This window comes from Lepus europaeus, chromosome 4 (assembly GCF_033115175.1).
Source record: "Lepus europaeus isolate LE1 chromosome 4, mLepTim1.pri, whole genome shotgun sequence".
In the NCBI taxonomy this organism is placed as follows: Eukaryota; Metazoa; Chordata; class Mammalia; order Lagomorpha; family Leporidae; genus Lepus; species Lepus europaeus.
The window spans coordinates 129,143,501-129,164,159 of NC_084830.1; the positions used below are offsets into that span (position 1 = coordinate 129,143,501).

General features: G+C 49.4%; 1 protein-coding gene across 1 annotated transcript in view; it reads left to right on the top strand.

The window, feature by feature from the left end:
* FAT2 (FAT atypical cadherin 2) overlaps window positions 1–20,659 on the top strand; it is a 59,353-nt gene that overhangs the window by 19,268 nt on the left and 19,426 nt on the right. The window contains exons 9-17 of the mRNA XM_062188807.1: window positions 2,381–6,439; window positions 7,941–8,137; window positions 9,700–9,853; window positions 12,489–12,722; window positions 15,375–15,758; window positions 15,953–16,167; window positions 17,073–17,210; window positions 17,763–17,906; window positions 19,657–19,854. Of these exons, the coding sequence (XP_062044791.1) occupies window positions 2,381–6,439; window positions 7,941–8,137; window positions 9,700–9,853; window positions 12,489–12,722; window positions 15,375–15,758; window positions 15,953–16,167; window positions 17,073–17,210; window positions 17,763–17,906; window positions 19,657–19,854 (5,723 nt within the window). The remainder of the gene's footprint in view (window positions 1–2,380; window positions 6,440–7,940; window positions 8,138–9,699; window positions 9,854–12,488; window positions 12,723–15,374; window positions 15,759–15,952; window positions 16,168–17,072; window positions 17,211–17,762; window positions 17,907–19,656; window positions 19,855–20,659) is intronic.

Genomic DNA, 20,659 nt, shown 5'->3' on the forward strand with positions numbered 1-20,659 from the left:
TTAAGATACCCACATCCTATAATCCCAGTCCCTGGGTTTCATATTCATCTCTGGCTCCAGACTCCAGCTTCCTGATAATGCAGACCCTGGGAGGCAGTAATTTTAGCTCAAGTAATTGGATTCCTGCCACCCACATGGAAGACTTGGGTTGAATTCCCAGGCACCAGCTTTGACCTTGGTCCAGCCCCAATGGTCTTTTGCAAAGTGAGTCAGCAGATAAGAGCTCAATCTGTCTTAGTCTTTGTCTGTCTCTAAAATAAATAAATAATAAATAATAGGTAATCAGTTATGGAAAAAGTTCTTTTTGATTCTCATCAAGTTTCCTGATCAAATCTAGCACAAATCTTCAGTTAGGTTCTAGACCCTCTTTAAGTCTTTCTAACACTTGCTACTCTTAGTGTTTTTTTTTTTTTTTAAAGATTTTTTATTTATTTAGGAGCTAGAGTTACAGACAGTGACAAGGAGAGACAGAGAGAAAGGTCTTCCTTCTGTTGGTTCACTCCCCAGATGGCCGCAATGGCCGGAGCTGCGCCGCCGATCCGAAGCCAAAAACCAGGTGCTTCTTCCGGGTCTCCCACATGGGTGCAAGGGCCCAAGGACTTGGGCCATCTTCTGCTGCTTTCCCAGGCCATAGCAGAGAGCTGGATTGGAAGAGGGGCAGCTGGGACTAGAACCAGTGCCCACATGGGATGCCGGCACTTCAGGCAGAGGATTAACCAAGTGAGCCACGACACCAGCATTTTAAACCATCAAAAGATGGTTTAAAGATAACTTATAGTAGCACTGGTTATATACTTGAAAATAGAAACTCTTAAGTGCAGAAATAAGCTGTCAAAACTGACAGGGAGTTTCAAAACCACCTTGCTCCTTTCCCTTATGGTTCATGGTGAGAAAGACCTTGCCAGAGTGAATGGCAAGCAGCTGGGTGGGGAGGGATTGGATCAATACCCAGACCCTGAGCAAATGCCCTTCCCTGTATTTCCTAAACTTGAGGCATTCTCACATCACCTTTTAAATGTTTTCCGGTATCCAGACACTGCCAATACTATTTTATACTATTATTTAATGGGTATTATCCTTTGAATTGACTCTTAAAATTTGATGAATACTTTTAAAAGGCAACTGGGTATCATTACTTTAACAAAGAAACAATTATTGCTTGACATAAATTTGAAGTTATCATAAAACAAATCAATGGGAAAAATCATTAAATCTGAACAAAGTCTTTTTTTTTGCCAAAGGATCTTCCTTTTTTTTTTTTTTTTTTTTCTTTTTGACAGGCAGAGTGGATAGTGAGAGAGAGACAGAGAGAAAAGTCTTTCTTTGCCGTTGGTTCACCCCCCAATGGCCGCTGCGGCCGGCGGGCTGCGCTGATCCGTAGCCAGGAGCCAGGAGCAGTGGAGGATGGCCTAAGTGCTTGGGCCCCTGCACCTGTGTGGGAGACCAGGGGTGGGGCGGGGGGAGGCTCCTGGCTCCCGGCTTTGGATCGGTATAGTTCCGGCCATGGCAGCCATTTAGGGGGTGAGCCAGTGGAGGGAAGACCCTTCTCTCTGTCTCTCTGTCTCTCACTGTCTAACTCTATCTGTCAAATTAAAAAAAAAAAAAAAGCTCTATAATGTAACTGAAGCTTTTGCTCCAGAAGGCACCACTGAAATCCAGGGTGCGCAGCATGCCTTTCCTACAAAGCCCAAGTCTCCTTTCTTTATTTCGAAGACCAACTGCAGCTTTGGTTTGTAGCGTTAAGCTGTGTTCCAGAGACTTAGTGAGAGCTGAAGCTGCCACTGAGGAAGTATCTACCATGTGCACGTGCTACAAGTTGTATGAAGTATTTCTTTACACTATATCCTAGGTGTATTAATCAGCTTCTCATTACTTTGAAGTACCTGAGAGGAGCTTCTTGACTTGCAGTCTGGAGGTTTCCAGCTCAGGATCAGGCAGCCCACTTAGGCCGGCATCTGGTGGAGGCTGGCCACGGCGGAGCTAATGCAGAGGAACAGACACGTGGTGTGCCAGGAAGCAGAGAGAGAAGCTAGGGCAAACCTGGCTTAAACCACCAGCCGTCTGAAGAACTAAGGGAAAGCCCCTGTGACTTGAAGACTTTCCACTGAGCCCACCTCCTAGCCACAATAAACAGGCCAAGTCTCCACCCTAGTCCATCAACAATAAACAGAAGACTTGGAGGCTTAAGTGTCAGCATGGGTTTGGGGGGCCAAGCCCTGCTCAATCCCTAACACTATTATCATAGGAAATCCAGGTTGGCACGGAATGCAGATTGCGTCCTACCTAACTTCTGTGTAAGAGCCTCTTTACCAATCTAAAAAGCCCAGTTGGTGCCTTTAGGAGTGTGATGACCTTCATCTTGTCTTGTCTTCGGTTTCAGGGAACAGTGTGGATTTCTTCAGTATCGATGCCCTATTAGGCATCATCACCGTAGCCCAAAAACTTGACCAGACAAATCGTGTCCGGCATACACTGACAGTGAAGGCAGAAGATCAAGGCTCCCCACAGCGGCACGACCTGGCGACGGTGATCATTCTCGTGTACCCATCGGACAACAGTGCCCCCATCTTTTCCAAAGCAGAATACTTCGTAGAGATCCCAGAATCAATCCCTGTTGGCTCTGCAATCCTCCTTGTCTCTGCTACAAGCTCATCTGAAGTCACTTATGAGTTAAGAGAGGGAAACAAAGACGGTGTGTTCTCTATGAACTCATATTCTGGGCTCATTTCCACAAAGAAGAACTTGGACCACGAGAAAATCTCGTCCTACCAGCTGAAAATCCGAGGCAGCAACATGGCAGGTGCATTTACAGATGTCTCGGTGCTTGTTTACGTAATTGATGAAAATGATAATGCCCCCATGTTCTCAAAGTCAACTTTTGTGGGCCAAATTAGTGAAGCAGCTCCATTATACAGCATGATCATGGATGAAGATAACAATCCCTTTGTGATTCATGCCTCTGACAATGACAAGGAAGGTAACTCCTTGTTGGTCTATAAAATTCTGGAGCCAGAGGCCTTGAAGTTTTTCAAAATTGATCCCAGCATGGGCACCCTGACCACTGTATCAGAGATGGATTACGAGAGCATGCCTTCTTTCCAATTCAGTGTCTATGTCCATGACCAAGGGAGCCCCATCTTATTTGCGCCCAAGCCTGCAAAGGTCATCATCAATGTCAGAGATGTGAATGACTCTCCTCCCAGGTTCTCAGAACAGATATATGAAGTAGCCGTGGTGGGGCCCATCCATCCAGGTATGGAGCTCCTGACGGTGCAGGCCAGGGACGAGGATTCAGAAGTCAGTTATAGCATCAAAACTGGCAATGCTGATGGAGCTGTTGCTATCCATCCCATCACTGGTCGCATATCTGTGTTGAATCCTGCCTTCCTGGGACTCTCTCGGAAGCTCACCATTAGGGCTTCTGATGGTCTATATCAAGACACTTCCATGGTAAAAATTTATTTGACCCAAGTCATTGACACAAGCTTACGGTTTGACCAGGATGTTTACAAAACAACAGTGAAGGAGAATTTGCAAGACAGAAAGGCACTGGTAATGCTTGGTGTCCAGGGTAATCATTTGAACGACACCCTTTCCTACTTCCTCTTGAATGGCACAGATATGTTTCGTATGGTCAAGTCAGCAGGTGTATTGCAGACAAAAGGAGTGGCATTTGACCGAGAACAGCAGGACACTCACGAAGTGGCAGTCGAGGTGAGGGACAACAGGACCCCTCAGCGGTTGGCTCAGGCTTTGGTCAGAATCTATGTTGAGGACATCAATGACAATCCCCCCAAGTTTAAGCATCTGCCTTATTACACAATCATCCAAGATGGCACGGAGCCAGGGGATGTCCTCTTTCAGGTCTCTGCCACTGATGAGGACTTGGGGGCAAATGGGATAGTCACATATGCATTTGCAGAAGATTACGCATACTTCCGAATGGATCCCTATCTTGGGGACATATCACTCAAGAAACCTTTTGATTATCAAGCTTTAAATAAGTATCACCTCAAAGTTATTGCTCGGGATGGAGGGACTCCATCTCTCCAGACTCAGGAAGAGGTACTTGTTACTGTGAGAAATAAATCCAACCCACTCTTTCAGAGTCCTTACTACAAAGTCAGAGTACCTGAAAATATCACACTCTATACTCCAATTCTCCACACCCAGGCCCGGAGCCCAGAGGGACTCCGGCTCATCTACAACATTGTAGAGGAGGAGCCCCTGATGCTGTTCACCACTGACTTTAAAACTGGTGTCCTAACGGTGACAGGGCCTTTGGACTATGAGTCTAAGACCAAACATGTGTTCACAGTCAGAGCCACAGACACAGCTCTGGGGTCATTTTCTGAAGCCACAGTGGAAGTCGTGGTAGAGGACATCAATGATAACCCTCCCACTTTCTCCCAGTTGGTCTACACCACTTCAGTCTCAGAAGGCTTGCCTGCTCAGACCCCCGTGATCCAACTGTTGGCCTCTGACCAAGATTCAGGGCAGAACCAGGACGTCTCCTATCAGATCGTGGAGGATGGCTCAGATGTTTCCAAATTCTTCCAGATCAATGGGAGCACAGGGGAGATATCCACAGTTCAAGAGTTGGATTATGAAGCTCAACAACACTTTCATGTGAAGGTCAGAGCCATGGATAGAGGAGATCCCCCACTTACTGGCGAAACCCTCGTGGTTGTCAATGTGTCTGACATCAATGACAACCCCCCAGAGTTCAGACAACCTCAGTATGAAGCCAATGTCAGTGAGCTAGCAACCTGTGGACACCTGGTTCTTAAAGTCCAAGCTCTTGACCCTGATAGCAGGGATACCTCCCACCTGGAATACCTGATTCTTTCTGGCAATCAGGACCGGCATTTCACCATTAATAGCTCATCGGGAATAATCTCTATGTTCAACCTTTGCAAAAAGCAGCTGGACTCATCTTACAATTTGAGGGTAGGCGCTTCTGATGGGGTCTTCCGAGCAACTGTGCCTGTGTATATCAACACCACAAATGCCAACAAGTACAGCCCAGAGTTCCAGCAACATGTTTATGAGGCAGAATTAGCAGAGAATGCAAAGGTGGGAACAAAAGTGATTGAGTTGTTAGCTATAGACAAAGACAGTGGTCCCTATGGCACTGTGGATTATACGATCATCAACAAACTAGCAGGTGAGAAGTTCTCCATTAACCCCACTGGCCAGATTGCCACTCTGCAAAAACTGGATAGGGAAAATTCAACAGAAAGAGTCATCGCTATTAAGGTCATGGCTCGGGATGGAGGAGGAAGAGTGGCCTTCTGCACTGTGAAGATCATCCTCACAGATGAAAATGATAACCCCCCACAGTTCAAAGCATCTGGTTATACTGTATCCATTCCATCCAATGTCAGTAAGGACTCCCCAGTCATCCAGGTGCTGGCTTATGATGCAGATGAAGGGCGGAATGCAGATGTCACCTATTCAGTGGACTCGATGGAGGACCTGGCGGAAGAGATCATTGAAGTCAACCCGACAACTGGTGTGGTCAGGGTGAAAGAGAGCCTGGTGGGACTGGAAAACCAGGCGTTTGACTTCAAAATCAAAGCCCAAGATGGGGGCCCTCCTCACTGGGACTCTCTGGTGCCGGTACGACTTCAGGTTGTTCCTAATGAAGTATCTTTGCCTAAATTTTCTGAACCTCTCTATTCTTTCTCTGCATCTGAAGACCTTCCTGAGGGGTCTGAAGTTGGGGTTGTTAAAGCAGTGGCAGCTCAAGATCCCATTATCTACAGTCTTGTGCAGGGCACCACACCAGAGAGCAACAAGGATGGAGTCTTCTCCTTGGACCAAGACACAGGGGTCCTAAAGGTGAGGAAGGCCTTGGACCATGAGTCCACCAAATGGTACCAGATTGATCTGATGGCACATTGCCCACATGAGGATACGGACTTGGTGTCTTTGGTCTCTGTCAACATCCAAGTGAAAGATGTCAATGACAACAGACCTGTATTTGAGGCTGATCCATACAGAGCTTTCCTCACAGAGAACATGCCAGGGGGGACCACAGTCATCCAAGTGACGGCCAATGACCAGGACACGGGGAACGACGGCCAGGTGAGCTACAGGCTGTCATCAGATCCTGGTAGCAATATCCATGAGCTCTTTGCCATTGACAGTGAGACTGGCTGGATCACCACACTCCAGGAACTTGACTGTGAGACCCGCCAGAACTATCAGTTTTACGTGGTTGCCTATGACCATGGGCAGACCATCCAGCTATCTTCTCAGGCCCTGGTAGAGGTTTCCATTACAGATGAGAATGACAATGCTCCCCAGTTTGCTTCAGAAGACTACAGAGGGTCTGTGGTTGAGAACAGTGAGCCTGGTGAACTTGTAGCCACTCTTAAGACCCTGGATGCTGACATCTCTGAGCAGAACAGGCAGGTTACCTGCTACATCACAGGTAAGGACAGCTGTCATTGATTGCAGGCACTGAGATACACTGAAACACGACTAGTAAAAGGTTCCCTATGACATAGATTTAAGTCCTGGCCTTGGCACTTATTAGCAATGTGGCCTTGGACAAGTCATTTAACTTCCAGTACCTCAGCTCCTACATCTGTAGACTTCATGTGCCTGGGAAGACAGGAGCTGGTAAGAAGTAACTGGAAAAAGCTCTGAAAACCCCCCATAAGTTATTTTATGTGGGATGGATGGAACAGAAGGGTCTTACCCCAACTATTATCTCATCTTCTAGAGGATGCAGAAGGCACCAACAGTTGTGTGATCCACAGCAATTCTGTTAGGTGACTGTCTTTATAGAGTAGTGTCCTGTCCAGGGCAAACTGTGGATGACAAAATCCTTCCCAGTTAATCTCAGGACTCTCAGAGGATCATCACTCTCAGTGTTTGAGTGACAGCACCTCTTTAGATATGATTCCAGCCTACTGCTCACATTCACCACATGGGAAAACCAAGCTCCAGCTAGGGAGAGAAACCCAACCAAGCTCACATCCTGAGCTTCTTTGCAGGCTGCGACTAAAACCATGCCCTATAACCCTGCTTTCTCAGTGAACATCTCTCACAAAACTGAAACTACACTACTCTCTAATGGATAAACCAGCCACCCAGTGGCCACAACAGTTTCTTCCAGTGTCTGTTCCATCCCATCCCTGGTGCCATGCTATCCCAATCCCATTAACATGGCTCCTTCTGCTATCACAGTTGTCCAGTGGAGAATTAATGAGTCTGAAGTTTCAATCCAGAATCAGAGACACCTAGAGATAAACAGGATGAGAGTTGTTTGATATAGAGTTACAGAAAAATAGTCTTACCTTGTAGTATCACAAAAGTCTTAAAACCTAAGAATAACAGAATAATAAATGTTAATATATCATTAGATACTAGTCTGGCTTAATTCTGGAACTCTGGAATCTTGGAAATGAGAAATTTCAGAATGAGAAGTCCATCTTCCCACATGCTTACCTGTGATTGTGTCAAGTAAAGATGACTTACAAGTAAGCACAGTGTTCTATTGACCCTATGCTTAATCTGTTGTCCTTAATATAGAATAGATCCTCAGACAGTTTGGTGGTGTCCATCCTTCCTCCACTGTGGTACAGTTACAGATATCAGAAGTTTTCTGTATGGAGTTGAAATTTGTTTCCTTTTAACTTCCCCCAGTGCCTACCAGGACACAGAAAGTAAGAAACCTGTTTCTCAACCTCATGTTTGGGAGCAGTGCTTCTCAGAGTGATAAATTCACTTAAGGGGAGGTCTCTGAAGTCAGCAGACGTAACATCAGAAAGCCAATTCACTATAGACATGTGGGTCCCAAGTGAAGGAAGGGCATTTTTGCCTTTCCCAGCAATCCTTTAAAAAGTGTCAGGGAGGCGGCCACCTGTGACACAAAGCCTGGTTCATGCCTGTTGCTTGACTTCTGAAGGCCCTACCCTATCTTTTAGAGGGAGACCCCCTGGGCCAGTTTGGCATCAGCCAAGTTGGGGATGAATGGAGAATTTCCTCAAAGAAGATCCTGGACCGTGAGCACCAGGCCAAGTACTTGTTGAGAATCACAGCGTCTGATGGCAAGTTCCAGGCTTCCGTCCCCGTGGAGATTTTTGTCCTTGACATCAATGACAACAGCCCACAGTGCTCACAGGTGCGAGCTGGGGAGTGGAGGTAAGCAAGGTAGAGTGAGGGGCAGGAAAAAGGAAGACTCAGGAGACCATCTTTGAGGGTGGCCATCATTGACCTTGTCTGCCCTTGCTTGTCTCAGACCAGTGCCCCGGGACACGGACAGTTGTAAGTAATTCCTGGGCACCTAAAAGGGATATACCAAACTCCTCAGGAATCACAGTCCACATATCTCCCCCTGCAGTCCCCAACAAAGATACACTTCGCTGTAGAATATATCTGGGGACCTGCGCTGTGAGTGGGTAAGGCCACCGCCTGTGGTGCCGGATTCCATATGGGTGCCAGTTCGAGACCTAGCTGCTCCATTTCCAATCCAGCTCTCTGCCATGGCCTGAGAATGTGGTGGAAGATGACCCAAGTCTTTGGGCCCCTGCACCCACATGGGAGACCTGGAAGAAGCTCCTGGCTCCTGGCTTTGAGTCGGCTCAGCTCTGGCCATTGTGGCCATTTGGGGAGTGAACCAGTGGATGGAGTACCTCTATCTTTTCTCTCGTTCTCTCTCTCCCTCTCTCTCTCTCTCTCTGCCTCTGCGTAACTCTGCCTTTCAAAAAATAAGTAAATCTAAAAAAAAAAGTATCTGGAAGTAACCTAACGTATACATTCTCCAAACACACCGTCATGCCCAATGAGCAAATGTCCTGTGCTGCTCAGCTTGTTAGCAGGGCTCCTGATAATCACACACATCCACAGAGATGCCCCTGCTCCCATTCCCACTCCCATATGTGCGTGCCCTTACATGTGCCTAGCTAGTGCAGGTGCATGCAGGTACCCTCCTTCAGACTACACACATACAAACATGCACACAGGGCAGTCACATTTGGAAAGGAAACTTCCCTAAGGACCTCATGTGATTTAGCCCTAAACTCACAGTGATAAATGTCGAGCAGGGTGTGTGTATGCTTGTGGGCACTTATCAGGAGAGGAACTGTGCTCCCAGAGGGTATAATCCAACAATTGTTATCAGAGTCTTGCTTTTAAACATATCTTTAACAAATATATAATTAATTTTTGACCTTGGGGTGATGTGCATTAAAGTTTGCAGATAATCTATTAACATTTTAATTTTGTAACGTCTCAAATTTATGTACAATCCAGCCTTGTTTATATGTATGTATATATATATATATACACACACACACAAAAGATCTATATCCCTTTATACAAGGCAATATGTACCTATATACACATAAGCATATATCTACTACCTACTATATTCACCCATGTACCCACCCACGTGCAAATATGAATTTGTCATTCAAAATACTTACTGATGCATTCATATACATACATAATTCATATTTGTAAACATGCATACATATACATAGCTTGCAACACACATAAATACGTATGTGCTTCTTTACTCTTCTCTACTGTGTTCATACAGAAGCACAGTAGGAAAATAAAGTCTGGGCTAGCAGTATGCACAGAAAGCGTCTTTTTAGGATCTATGATGACACACTTTGTCCTCTCTGGATCTGTATGTAACTCCCACAATAAATCCCCCTCTCCTTGTCTCTCCATCTCCAGCTTCTCTACACCGGCAGAGTCCGGGAAGATGCCTCCCCAGGGCACTTCATTCTGAAAGTTTCTGCCACAGACTTGGACACTGACACCAATGCTCAGATCACGTATTCTCTGCATGGTCCTGGGGCAAATGAATTCAAGCTGGATCCCCATACAGGTGAGTTTCTTGAGCTGCAGGATCAGACCAAGACCTTATTTACTGAATACCAAGTGCCCAGTGTCACAGCAGGCTCCTTGAAGAAGCAGGAATACACTTATCCATCCATCTATCCATCCATCCCTCTATCATGGACCCATCCATCAGCACACATATTTTGAGCAAGCATATACTGTCACCATGTGCCAAGCACTGCATAAGGTGCTGAGCACATAATCAATAAACAGATAAGATTAGGTCTTTTATAATCTAGAGGGAAAGCCAGTCATTGGCTCAGTGGTTTGAAGTATCCTAAAAAGAAATGTAAGATGCTAAGGAGATATTTGACAGGTGAACTTGACTCAGGCTTGGGAGTGGGGTTAAGTAAAATTTGCTGAGAAAATGTCATTTTATGTGAGCAGCTGAGCCAAGGGGTAAGGAAGTCATAGGGAAGGGCATTCAAGGAAGAAGAGTTTATATCAGGATCTTGTTTTGGGAGAGTGTGCACCTCTGAGGACCAGAAACTGGGACTCAGAGAAGGGAGGGAAAGGGTAAAGATGAGGTCCTCAGGGAAGGGAGGGCCAAATCCCACCTTGAGAGACATGGAGGGAGTGGGGCAGATGAGTGTCACGGCTGAGGATGTAATCTCCAGACACCTGTGCTGCAAACTGGGGAGGAACCTCCTGGGACTGTTAGAGGTGCATGCGTGCTAAAACACATGGGAGCCTCGCCTAGGTGTGGCACCCAAGCACAGCTTGGTCATTGTGGCTGCCACTGTCAGTGTAGCCAGGGTCAAAGCAGAGTGGGAAGTAGAGAGCCCCATAGGCAAGGCCGTGAAGGCAGGAGAGGTGGGGCTGGGAGAGTCTATGGTGAGGACAGCATAAGGGTGTTTGCTTTGGAAGAGCAGTTCACCCAGGTGGGATTCCTGTCCTGCCGCCAGAAGGGAGGGTTGGAGATGGGCAGCCCAGAAGACCCAGGTCACAAGGTCCAGCTGCCAACACTTGGCTTGGAGCACAAAGGATGACCTGGAGATTCCTGAGTAGGGAGGAGAGTGGTGTCTGGGTAGATCCTCGCCCTGGCATGGGCGTGCTGGGTGACTTGGGTGGGTCACTTTATCTCTGCCGCTGTTTGCTCAGCTGCAGGATGATACTGAAGACTTCAAAAGAAACACAACACCACATAAACAAAACCTGGAGGTTTTTTGAATATGGAATGAATTACTAAACCCCTCCCCCAAAGATAAGGGCTCCAAGTGCCGCCTATCAGACTTGTTTCCATGTATCCCCAATCTCTATATAATTATTTCATAAAAACATAATATTATTTTTAACTTGCTTCTTTCTTTACTGAGCAAAGCAGTACATGAAGCTCCATCCTAATCCATGTTTGGTTGCACAATACTTTAATGTATAGCTAAATTACAATATATGCAACTATGTGCCCTTTTTGGAAGACAAACAGGATGATTTAAATATGCTGCTACTATAAACAATGCTGCAGGTAATATCCTTACATATTTTTTTTCCTTTGGGGTCACTATTTTTTTTAAGATTTATTTATTTTATTTGAAAGGCAGAGTTACAGAGAGGCTAAGGCAAAGAGAGAGAGAGTAAGAGAGAGTCTTCCATCTACTAGTTCACTCCCCAGATGGTTGCGATGGCTGAGCTACACCAATCTGAAGCCAGGAGCCAGGAGCTTCTTCCAGGTCTCCCATGTGGGTGCAGGGATCCAAGGACTTTGGCCATCTTCTGCTGCTTTCCCAGGCCACAGCAGAGAGTTGGGTCGGAAGGAGAGCAGCCAGGACTTGAACCAGCACCCATATGGGATGCCAGCACTGCAGGCGGAAGCTTTACCTGCTATGCCACAGTGCTGGCCCCTAGGGTCACTATTTTATAGGAGATACATACACACATGTGTGTGTGTATTCCTAGAGGTGAAATTACAGGCCAAGGGATAAACACTTCTCAAATGTTGTTAGAAATTTCCTAATTTCCTAATGGGCCGTTTAAAATGTTGTATTTGTAGCTTGCTGACTATCCTACATTGGTGACTATTATGCCGCCACAAAACACACCTAACACCAGAGTAAGGGAAAGAGTTTATTGGGGGGAAACCTGACAGACTGGAGGGAAGGGGCAAAGAAGGAAAAGAGGGGGAAGGAGAGAGTAAGAGAGAGAGAGACAGAGGTCAGAAGACAGAAAGGGAGAGGGAGAGAAAGAGAGAGGACACGCGAGAGTGCGCCACGTGTTCAGGAACAGGTCCTTTTAAAATTTTGCGGGGGTGGGGGCAGGCAGGGAAGTAGGAGCAGCAAATCCCATTAGGATGGGGGTGGGGCTGATACTGGTGGTTAGGCCACATGGCCCCCTGGCTTCCAGCAATGGGGGTGGGGATAGAGTCTAGGATGGTGTCAGGGTATAGATCACGCCATAGATAAGACTGTGCCATCTTACTAACAGCGAGGTGGTCGTGGAGCATGTCTGAAAGAATTAAGGAGGTGGGTGGGTGTGAGAGGGTACAGGCAGGACTTCTTTCCTAACTTTGTTGCATAGTACCGCTTTTCACTGTGACGAAACTCTGTGTGGTTAAGGTGGTCTTCTGCAGGTGCTCCGGTAATGCACCCCAGAGAAAGCTCAGCTTCTGTCATTTTTCTGGCCAGGGGAGCTGACCACATTCACAGGCCTGGACCGTGAGAGGAAGGATATATACAGCCTTGTTGCCAAGGCGACAGATGGCGGTGGCCGATCGTGCCAGGCAGACGTGACCCTCCACGTGGAAGATGTGAATGACAACGCCCCACGGTTCTTTCCAAGCCATTGCTCTGTGGCTGTCTTCGACAACACCACAGTTAAGACCCCTGTGGCTGTTGTATTTGCCCGCGATCCTGACCAAGGTGAGTCTGAGAAAGATTGGAGACCACTGTTCCTGTTCTGCCACAGGCTCCCTGGGTGGCCTAGGGTGAGGGAATGGCTCTGTCTCTGGGACTGGCAAGGAGTGCAGCTCCTGGTTGAGTCTGTGGACACTTAAAAGTGGAAAATGCCTGTTACAAGTTGCTGCTTAGGTGCTAGGTGATAAAAGATGTTAGCAGTGTTTTGAGGCAGGTACAGGGCATTTCAGCCTCATGCTTCTTCCCTGTCACTTAGACCCAGAGACCTTTCGATATTGTCATTGCTCCCTAAAGGCATTCTTTTTCTTCTTCTTTTTTTTTTCTTTCTTTTTTTTTTTTTTTTTGGACAGGCAGAGTAAGACAGTGAGAGAGAGAGAGAGAGAGAAAGGTCTTCCTTTTTTCCGTTGGTTCACCCCCCAAATGGCCGCTATGGCTGGTGCATTGTGGCCGGTGCGCTGCGCTGATCCGAAGCCAGGAGCTTCCTCCTGGTCTCCCATGCAGGTGCAGGGCCCAAAGACCTGGGCCATCCTCCACTGCACTCCCGGGCCACAGCAGAGAGCTGGACTGGAAGAGGAGCAACCGGGACAGAATCCGACACCCTGACCGGGACTAGAACCCAGTGTGCCGGCGCCATAGGTGGAAGATTAGCCTAGTGAGCCGAGGTGCCGGCCCCTAAAGGCATTCTTAACACAAACATTTCAGCAGAAATACACCAGTCTGAACTGTCCAAATCTGATTAATGTAGCACAAGAAAGGGACTTCCTCATTAGACCTATTAAATTCCTTCATCAATTTTGTCACAGTGAAGTTGACCCACTTTCAGTATTTCATATTTTAATTCTCATGACATTATTTTCATTGGGCTTGTATCCCTTCTAAAATTTGCAAGGGAAATTGGACTCATCCAGGAATATTTATTGCATATTGTACCAGTTATAGCTTCCACCATCATGAAGTGAAATATATATAGCCCAGTTTCCCAGAGTAAAATATTATAATTCAGGCAGGATACAAAATGTCCTGAAGGCCCAAGTAACCAGATCAACACAGGCGAATAACAATGATGACAAAAGTGAGATCAAGGCCACCTTCGGTTGATACCAGCAGAGTGAATTTAAGACTTCCTAGAGAAAGTGAGCTTGAACTTGGTGTTGAAGGAGGTGAGAGACTAGGGGGCGTGGCGGGCAGCAGGTGTGGTAGCAGGATTCCAGGGAAGGCAGACAATGAGTGCAGAAGTATGGTAGCTGGACCTGGGAAGTGTGTGTGTGTGTGTGTGTGTGTGGCCTGACAGGTGCGGGCAGACAGACTCTGTTGAGTGTAGCACTGGGTTTGAAAGGACAGATGAAGACTACTTCAGAGCTGGAATTCCCCACAAGCTGTTTCCTCTACTCCTTAATGTCAGCAAGGCCCTGAGGGGGTGCAGTCGGACACTGCCTGCACACTCCAGGCACGGGAAGCTCCCTCCTCCCTAGGGAGCCGCTTCCTCGTGGGTTTATCCAGTGCTACTGCTCTAGAGCTGACACCTGCCCATCCCCATCCTGCCCTCCGCAGTCACGCAGCTCTGCCAGCCTCCTGTCTGTGACAGTTTCTGGCACTAGGAACGGGCGACCACCTGCCCCAGCCCCAGGCCTCCCTCTCCAAGGGGAAGAGCCCTACTTTCTTCAGTCACGCGGTCCCAATTCCACCTTCCTTCTGGGAAACATCCTCTCACCTTGTACCAGTTTCTCATCAGCACATCACAATCATTATTTCAACTCAAATATTCCAGGCCTGACTCCACCATCTCTGCTCCCTGGAAAAACAATGGTCTCTCCGTAATAATGCATTCATGGGAGTTGCACAGTATGTGCATTGCATAGATTATCCCTGCCACCTCCCCACCACAGGGACCTGTGTCCCCACGTGTGTGAGATGAGACACGCTTAGGCTCAAAGCCTGTGTTCATCCGACAAGGGGAGGATCTCATGGATGACCCTTAAATGTAGATTTTTTTCATGCACTGTGGCCCCTCTGTGAGCCAGCTGCTTCATCTGGCACACAGCCCAAGAAAACAGAATCTGAGCCAAGTGGGAGAGACACAGCCCATTTATGGCTTACTAACAGCTTTCCATGCTACCTTTTTATGGAGACATGATAATGCACTCAAAGGAGGCTGCGATAACCATGATGAAGTATACTCATCCAGCTTCCCCCAGCACAACACCTCACACAGTGCAGTCCAGTAACCGGGCTGCAAACCTCACTGGGACTTGAGCAGCTTTTATATGCACTCGGGTTTGTGTATTTGTGTTTAGCACGTGTTTGTGTGCAGCTCTATGCCGTATTATCCCACACACAGATCCACAAAGCCAACACCCCAATCCAGACACACAACTCTTCTGGCACAACCAAGGACCTCCGTATGGGGGTGGGGGTCGGTTATCTTGCACAATTTACATTTCCAAGCTGACAGGGGAACCTTATCCCCACATAACATGTTCAGATAGTTCTGAGAGGTTTGAAGACGGGACCACAGCCTGGCCCCAAGAATCTTTCCTTGCGCCTCTGACCCGCTAGTCTAGGCTCAGAGCCCCTGCTTGGGCGATTCTCGCTCCGGCTGCACCCGCGCAGCTGCTGGCATCGCCCCCAGCCAGAATCGCGGCCTTGGTCTCCCCACAGGCTCCAACGCGCAGGTGGTTTACTCCCTGACGGACTCCGCCGAAGGCCACTTTTCCATCGACGCCACCACGGGTGTGATCCGCCTGGAGAAGCCTCTGCGGGTGAGGCCCCAGGCAGTGCTGGAGCTCACGGTCCGCGCCTCGGACCTGGGCACCCCCATACCGCTCTCCACGCTGGGCACCGTCACGGTCTCCGTGGTGGGCCTCGAGGACTACCTGCCCGTGTTCCTGAGCCCGGAGCACGGCGTGCGGGTGCCCGAGGACGCGCCGCCGGGCACGGAGGTGCTGCACTTGGCCCCACTCACCCGCCCGGGCGCTGAGAAGAGCGGCTACCGCATGGTCAGCGGCAACGAGCAGGGACGCTTCCGCCTGGATGCGCGCACTGGTGAGCAGCGCGCATGCGCCAGCCCCACTCCCGCGCACGCGCGTCTTGGGGAGCCTGGGATTCCCACGCGCCAGGGTGGAGTTTGTGGAGAAACGGACTTGAAAGATGACAAGGGACAGGGGGAAGGTGAATCCGTGTCCCCGCCTTTGTGGCTCCTGCTGCCTCACTGTTCCCGTTGCTTCTCGCTTCTTCAGGGATCCTGTATGTCAACCAGAGCCTGGATTTTGAGACAAGCCCCAAGTACTTCCTGTCCATCGAGTGCAGCCGGAAGGGCTCTGCCTCCCTCAGTGACATGACCACTATCCTGGTCAACGTCACAGATGTCAACGAGCACCGGCCCCGATTCCGGCAGGAGCTGTACGGCACGAGGGTGCTGGAGAGTGCCGTGGTGGGGGCCGTCGTCCTCACAGTAAGGATCCGCGGCGTGGCTCGGGGGGCGTGGCCTCGGGCGTGGGTTCTTGTCTCGCCTTCCACCCTGTCATCCGTGAGCGTGGCTTCGTGTATCAGTTACACTGTGAACTTGGCTCTGAGTCACAGCTGCTCAGCCGGCTGTCTGTTGTGATAGAATGTCTCGGAGCCATTTGGTAAAATCCGTGCCGATAGAATGGGTGTGGGATAGGCGAGAGGTAGCCCCCAGAGGCCCTCCAGGGGCTCCAAAGCCAGGGGCTGAGGGGACATCGGGCCATACCCGTTGCTTTTGAGTATGCAGTCGCTCGCCGCTTGCGTGGGTGAAAGCTGCCTCGGCATGCCCACGGCCACTGTGCCCCTGCCTCTGTGACCCCCCGCCCTCCATGCCACGTCCCCTGACGTGCGCCCTGTATGCAGCCGCACAGACACATGTGCCTTTCCCCCGCTACCTTCTGGGCTTTCCCGCTGCTGGACTCTCACTGTCTGCCCTGCCTGGAGGTCGTCTCCACTCCCAGAAGTGCTCCTTACCCGGTGGAGTGTGTCACTGTTCTCTGTGCTCTCACGGGCCTCCTCACCCTGTGCTTGGTTTACAATGACCTGTACATTAGACGTTCAACTTTCTGCAGGCAGTTTCATCCAGGAACATTTCTTTCCCGTCCCCCCAGCCCCCACCCCCGGGGCCCTAGCAGCCGGTCAGTCTGAGTGAGTGAGGAATGAATGAATGAACCGCATCTGTACTAGGGTGTAAGTGAAGAGACTCCTTTGGCAGGAAAGACCATGGGCCAGGGACTGCCAGCCCAACAGCATCTCTGGGTCAGGGCCATACTCTTGGCTTACACTCCTAGACCCAAGATTCTTGGCTGGTCCCTCTTGACCTCCACTCACAACTACCTTTCCCCACCGCAGGTGTCAGCAACTGATGAAGATGGACCCCTAAACAGTGCCATCACCTATAGTCTCGTGGGAGGGAACCAGCTCGGGCACTTCACCATCCATCCCAAGAAGGGGGAGCTACAGGTGGCCAAAGTGCTGGACTGGGAACAGGTGAATCTTGTAGGAGGGGGCCCAGTCTGAGCTCATCAGAGCAGAGAGGTGGGCCTGCTGAAGGCCACTCTACCTGACACTTGCCTGGAACGTCTCCCACTTTCTCTCTGTGGGGCCTCCATGGACCCTGAGGCCAGGGCCAGAAGAGGGACTAGGTGACCCTTCGGCTTCTCTGAGGAGTTCCGATCGCCTCACACAATTGCCGGGGCTCATCAGGTCATCACAGGAGCAATTGCTCTTTAATGGTGCCTGCTCCTGCCAGGCAGGTTGCTAAGTGCTGTTTGATCCTCAAAATAACCTAAGGAAGTGGGTGCTGATGTCATCCCCGCAGGAGCTTCTTCACTCCCAGTCTCAGAGCTGGTGAGTGGTGGAGATGGAAATCCACCTCTCTCTGCCTTGCTTCAGCACCTGAGCCCTGACATGCTGGGCATGAGCCATGGGGGTGGGCACAGGCAGGTGTCTCCATCTTGTTTTTCTGAAAACCTTAGCAGTGAGTCAGGGGGCAGAAATAAGGGGGCTCATGGCTAACTCTCCACTGGGCATCTCTGACAGACCCCTAGCTACTCCCTGAGGCTCCGAGCCACAGACAGCGGGCAGCCCCCTCTGCATGAGGACACAGACGTCGCCATCCAAGTGGTTGATGTCAATGACAACCCGCCCAGGTTCTTCCAGCTCAACTACAGCACCACTGTCCAGGTAAGCTCTGGCCTGCAAAGGCTCTGAGCCTGTTCTCTGTTTGCCTCCCAGAGGAAGGAGGCGCTCCTCAGTGGTATCAGTCCACCCAAATAAGGCCTGTGACCTTGCTGCCGATAGCCCAGAAGACAACCCACTGCTGGAGGGAATTGTGGATTATGGGATTAGAAATGATCAGGTTCTGTGTTAGGGACTTCCTGCCCGTTGTCTCGTGTGAGGCTCACAATAGGGAATAGTCCTAGGACCTGTTTGTGTCACCCAGGGTTGTTCCGCTTTGGCCTTTTTTATGTGATATGGATATGAGTTAGGATGCTTTGGCTGGAAATAACAGGTTGGTTGACTAAAAGTTCATTAATTAATAAGGACTTATTATTTCACATACTAAGAGGTCCGATGGTGAAAAATTCGATTTTGGCATTGGTTATTTAGTATTTTGGCATTAGCTTAAATTCTTTGAAATTCCCTCACCTTCTCCCTCCTGGTTACAAGATGGCTGCTGCAGCTGCAGCATCCTACTCCCTTGCCTAAGCATCTTCAAAGGGAAATTAGAAGGGACTCCCTTTGAAGGATGTTTTTATCCGAAAAGACTTCTCAGGAGCTCCACCTGGTAGATTTCTCTAATGGTAAGGGTTGGATTACAAACTCACCCTTAAACCAAGAACTGGCACAGGAAATAGATTTTTATTTTATTTTTTCCTTTTTTTTAAAGATTTATTTATTTATTTGAAAGTCAGAGTTACAGAGAGAGAGGAGTGGCAGAGAGAGAGAGAGGTCTTCCATCTGCTGGTTCACTCCCCAGATGGCCGCAATGGCTAGAGTTGCGCCAATCCGAAGCCAGGAGCCAGGAGCTTCTTCTGGGTCTCCCACGTGGGTGCAGGGGTCCATGGACTTGGGCTGTCTTGTACTGCTTTCCCAGGCCATAGCGTGAGCTGGATCAGAAGAGGAGCAGCCTGGACTATTATGAGCATCCATATGGGATGCTGGCACTTCAGGCCAGGGCGTTAACACGCTGCGCCACAGCACCAGCCCCAGGAAACGGATTTTTGTAACAGACTTAAACTTATCGTAGTCCATCTCCTCTCAGGAGGAGCTCATCTCTCTTAGGATATACCCACTCCATGAGTGAATGAAAACAGGGCTCTGGAGGAAAGAATGTCTGTTTCATCGGCAGTCATCAGGTTCTGCCCATGAGATTGCATTTGTAGGTGAGATTGTGATGCTAGAAGGAGGGCTGACAAACGCTGTTAGAGCAAATTGGATTCCCCTGTGAGAGAAGGAAGGCTGGAGTGGCACTCAGGGGCTGATTTTTCTCAGCTGAATTCCTAGTCATTTTTAAATTTGCTCATCATACTTCTTCTACTGTAATGGTCCTGGGAGCAGGCACAACTTACAGGTGTCCACTGATGCTGAAAATGACAAAATTCTCTCCTGTATCTCCTGTATCCTGTATCCCTTGAGCAACCCATCTCTCTGCAGGATAACGGGCTGGGCCTTTAGCCTCATATTTCTGCCAGCCGCAATGGTCTTGTGTCTAAGACCCTGTTCTGGCCATGGGGAGCTCATGGCCTAAGGTTGAAAAGTTGACACCTGGCTTAAAGGCCGGCAGGATGAGTGAATGCTAGCTGGTGATTCAGGCACAGCCTGGGAGCAGTGAGAGGTTGAGGATTTATCCATGGTAGAGGATCGGGAAAGATGCCAGAGGAAACACCAAGATTCACTGGACACTTGGGTGTCCTGTCGCTCTGTGTTGCAGGAGAACGCCCCCATTGGCAGCAAAGTCTTGGAACTGATCCTGAGTGACCCCGACTCCCCAGAGAACGGCCCCCCGTACTTGTTCCGAATCACCAAGGGGAACACCGGCTCCGCTTTCCGAGTGACCCCAGATGGCTGGCTGGTGACCACGGTGGGCCTGAACAGGAGGGCCCAGGAGTGGTACCAGCTTCACATTGAGGTGAGAGCTGTTCTGGCCCCTGCAGGTGGCCTTGGGGACAGTAGCTATGCTAGAAAAAGCTACCAGTGCTTCTGCAGTTAGAAGAAATGTACAGAGCTTTTATGTCATGTCAGACACGGGCTGGGTGCTTCCTGTGCACCATTGCTTGAAAGCCTCACAGCACTGTTTAAAGCAGGTACAGGTGAGCAATGGAGGCACGCACAGGTTGAGTCGAACTATTAGTGGGGGGGGGGGGGGGGGGCTGAGTTGCTTCAAACCCCAGCACTCCGACCTCAGAGCCCAGACTCTTAATCTCTGCACTGTTCCTGCACAGAACACCCTCACTCTCACTCGAACTTCTTGACCTTGGCCAGAACTGCTCGCTGAACCCCAGGTGCTAACAAGAGAAGGGGGTGGTTCCTGTGCCTGTGGGCTTGTGATTGTAATTATGCAGACAAATCATAACCAGGTGAAGAAAGGAGTCATGTCCTTAAAAACTGTGGTGAGGAAGTGAAGTCGTGAGAGACTCGGAAGGCACAAGGGACCCACGTATTTACATACACTCACCCCGTGAGCTGACAGTGAGTGGAGAGCTAGGCAGTCAGCCATGGGACACGGGGGCAGGAAGAACAAGAGGAGCAAGGCCCCGGGTGAGGAAGAGCTTGAAGTGACCTGAGACGGAGCTCGGGAGGTTAGAGCTTGTGAGCTGCGGTGGGACTGAGGCTGAGGGGTGGGCTGGGCTGATGGCAGAGGCCTCGCGGCTTGCGTGACCGTTTATTTGGGGTCCAAGTTGTGACTCTTTGAGACAGAGGCCCTGTCTTGACCG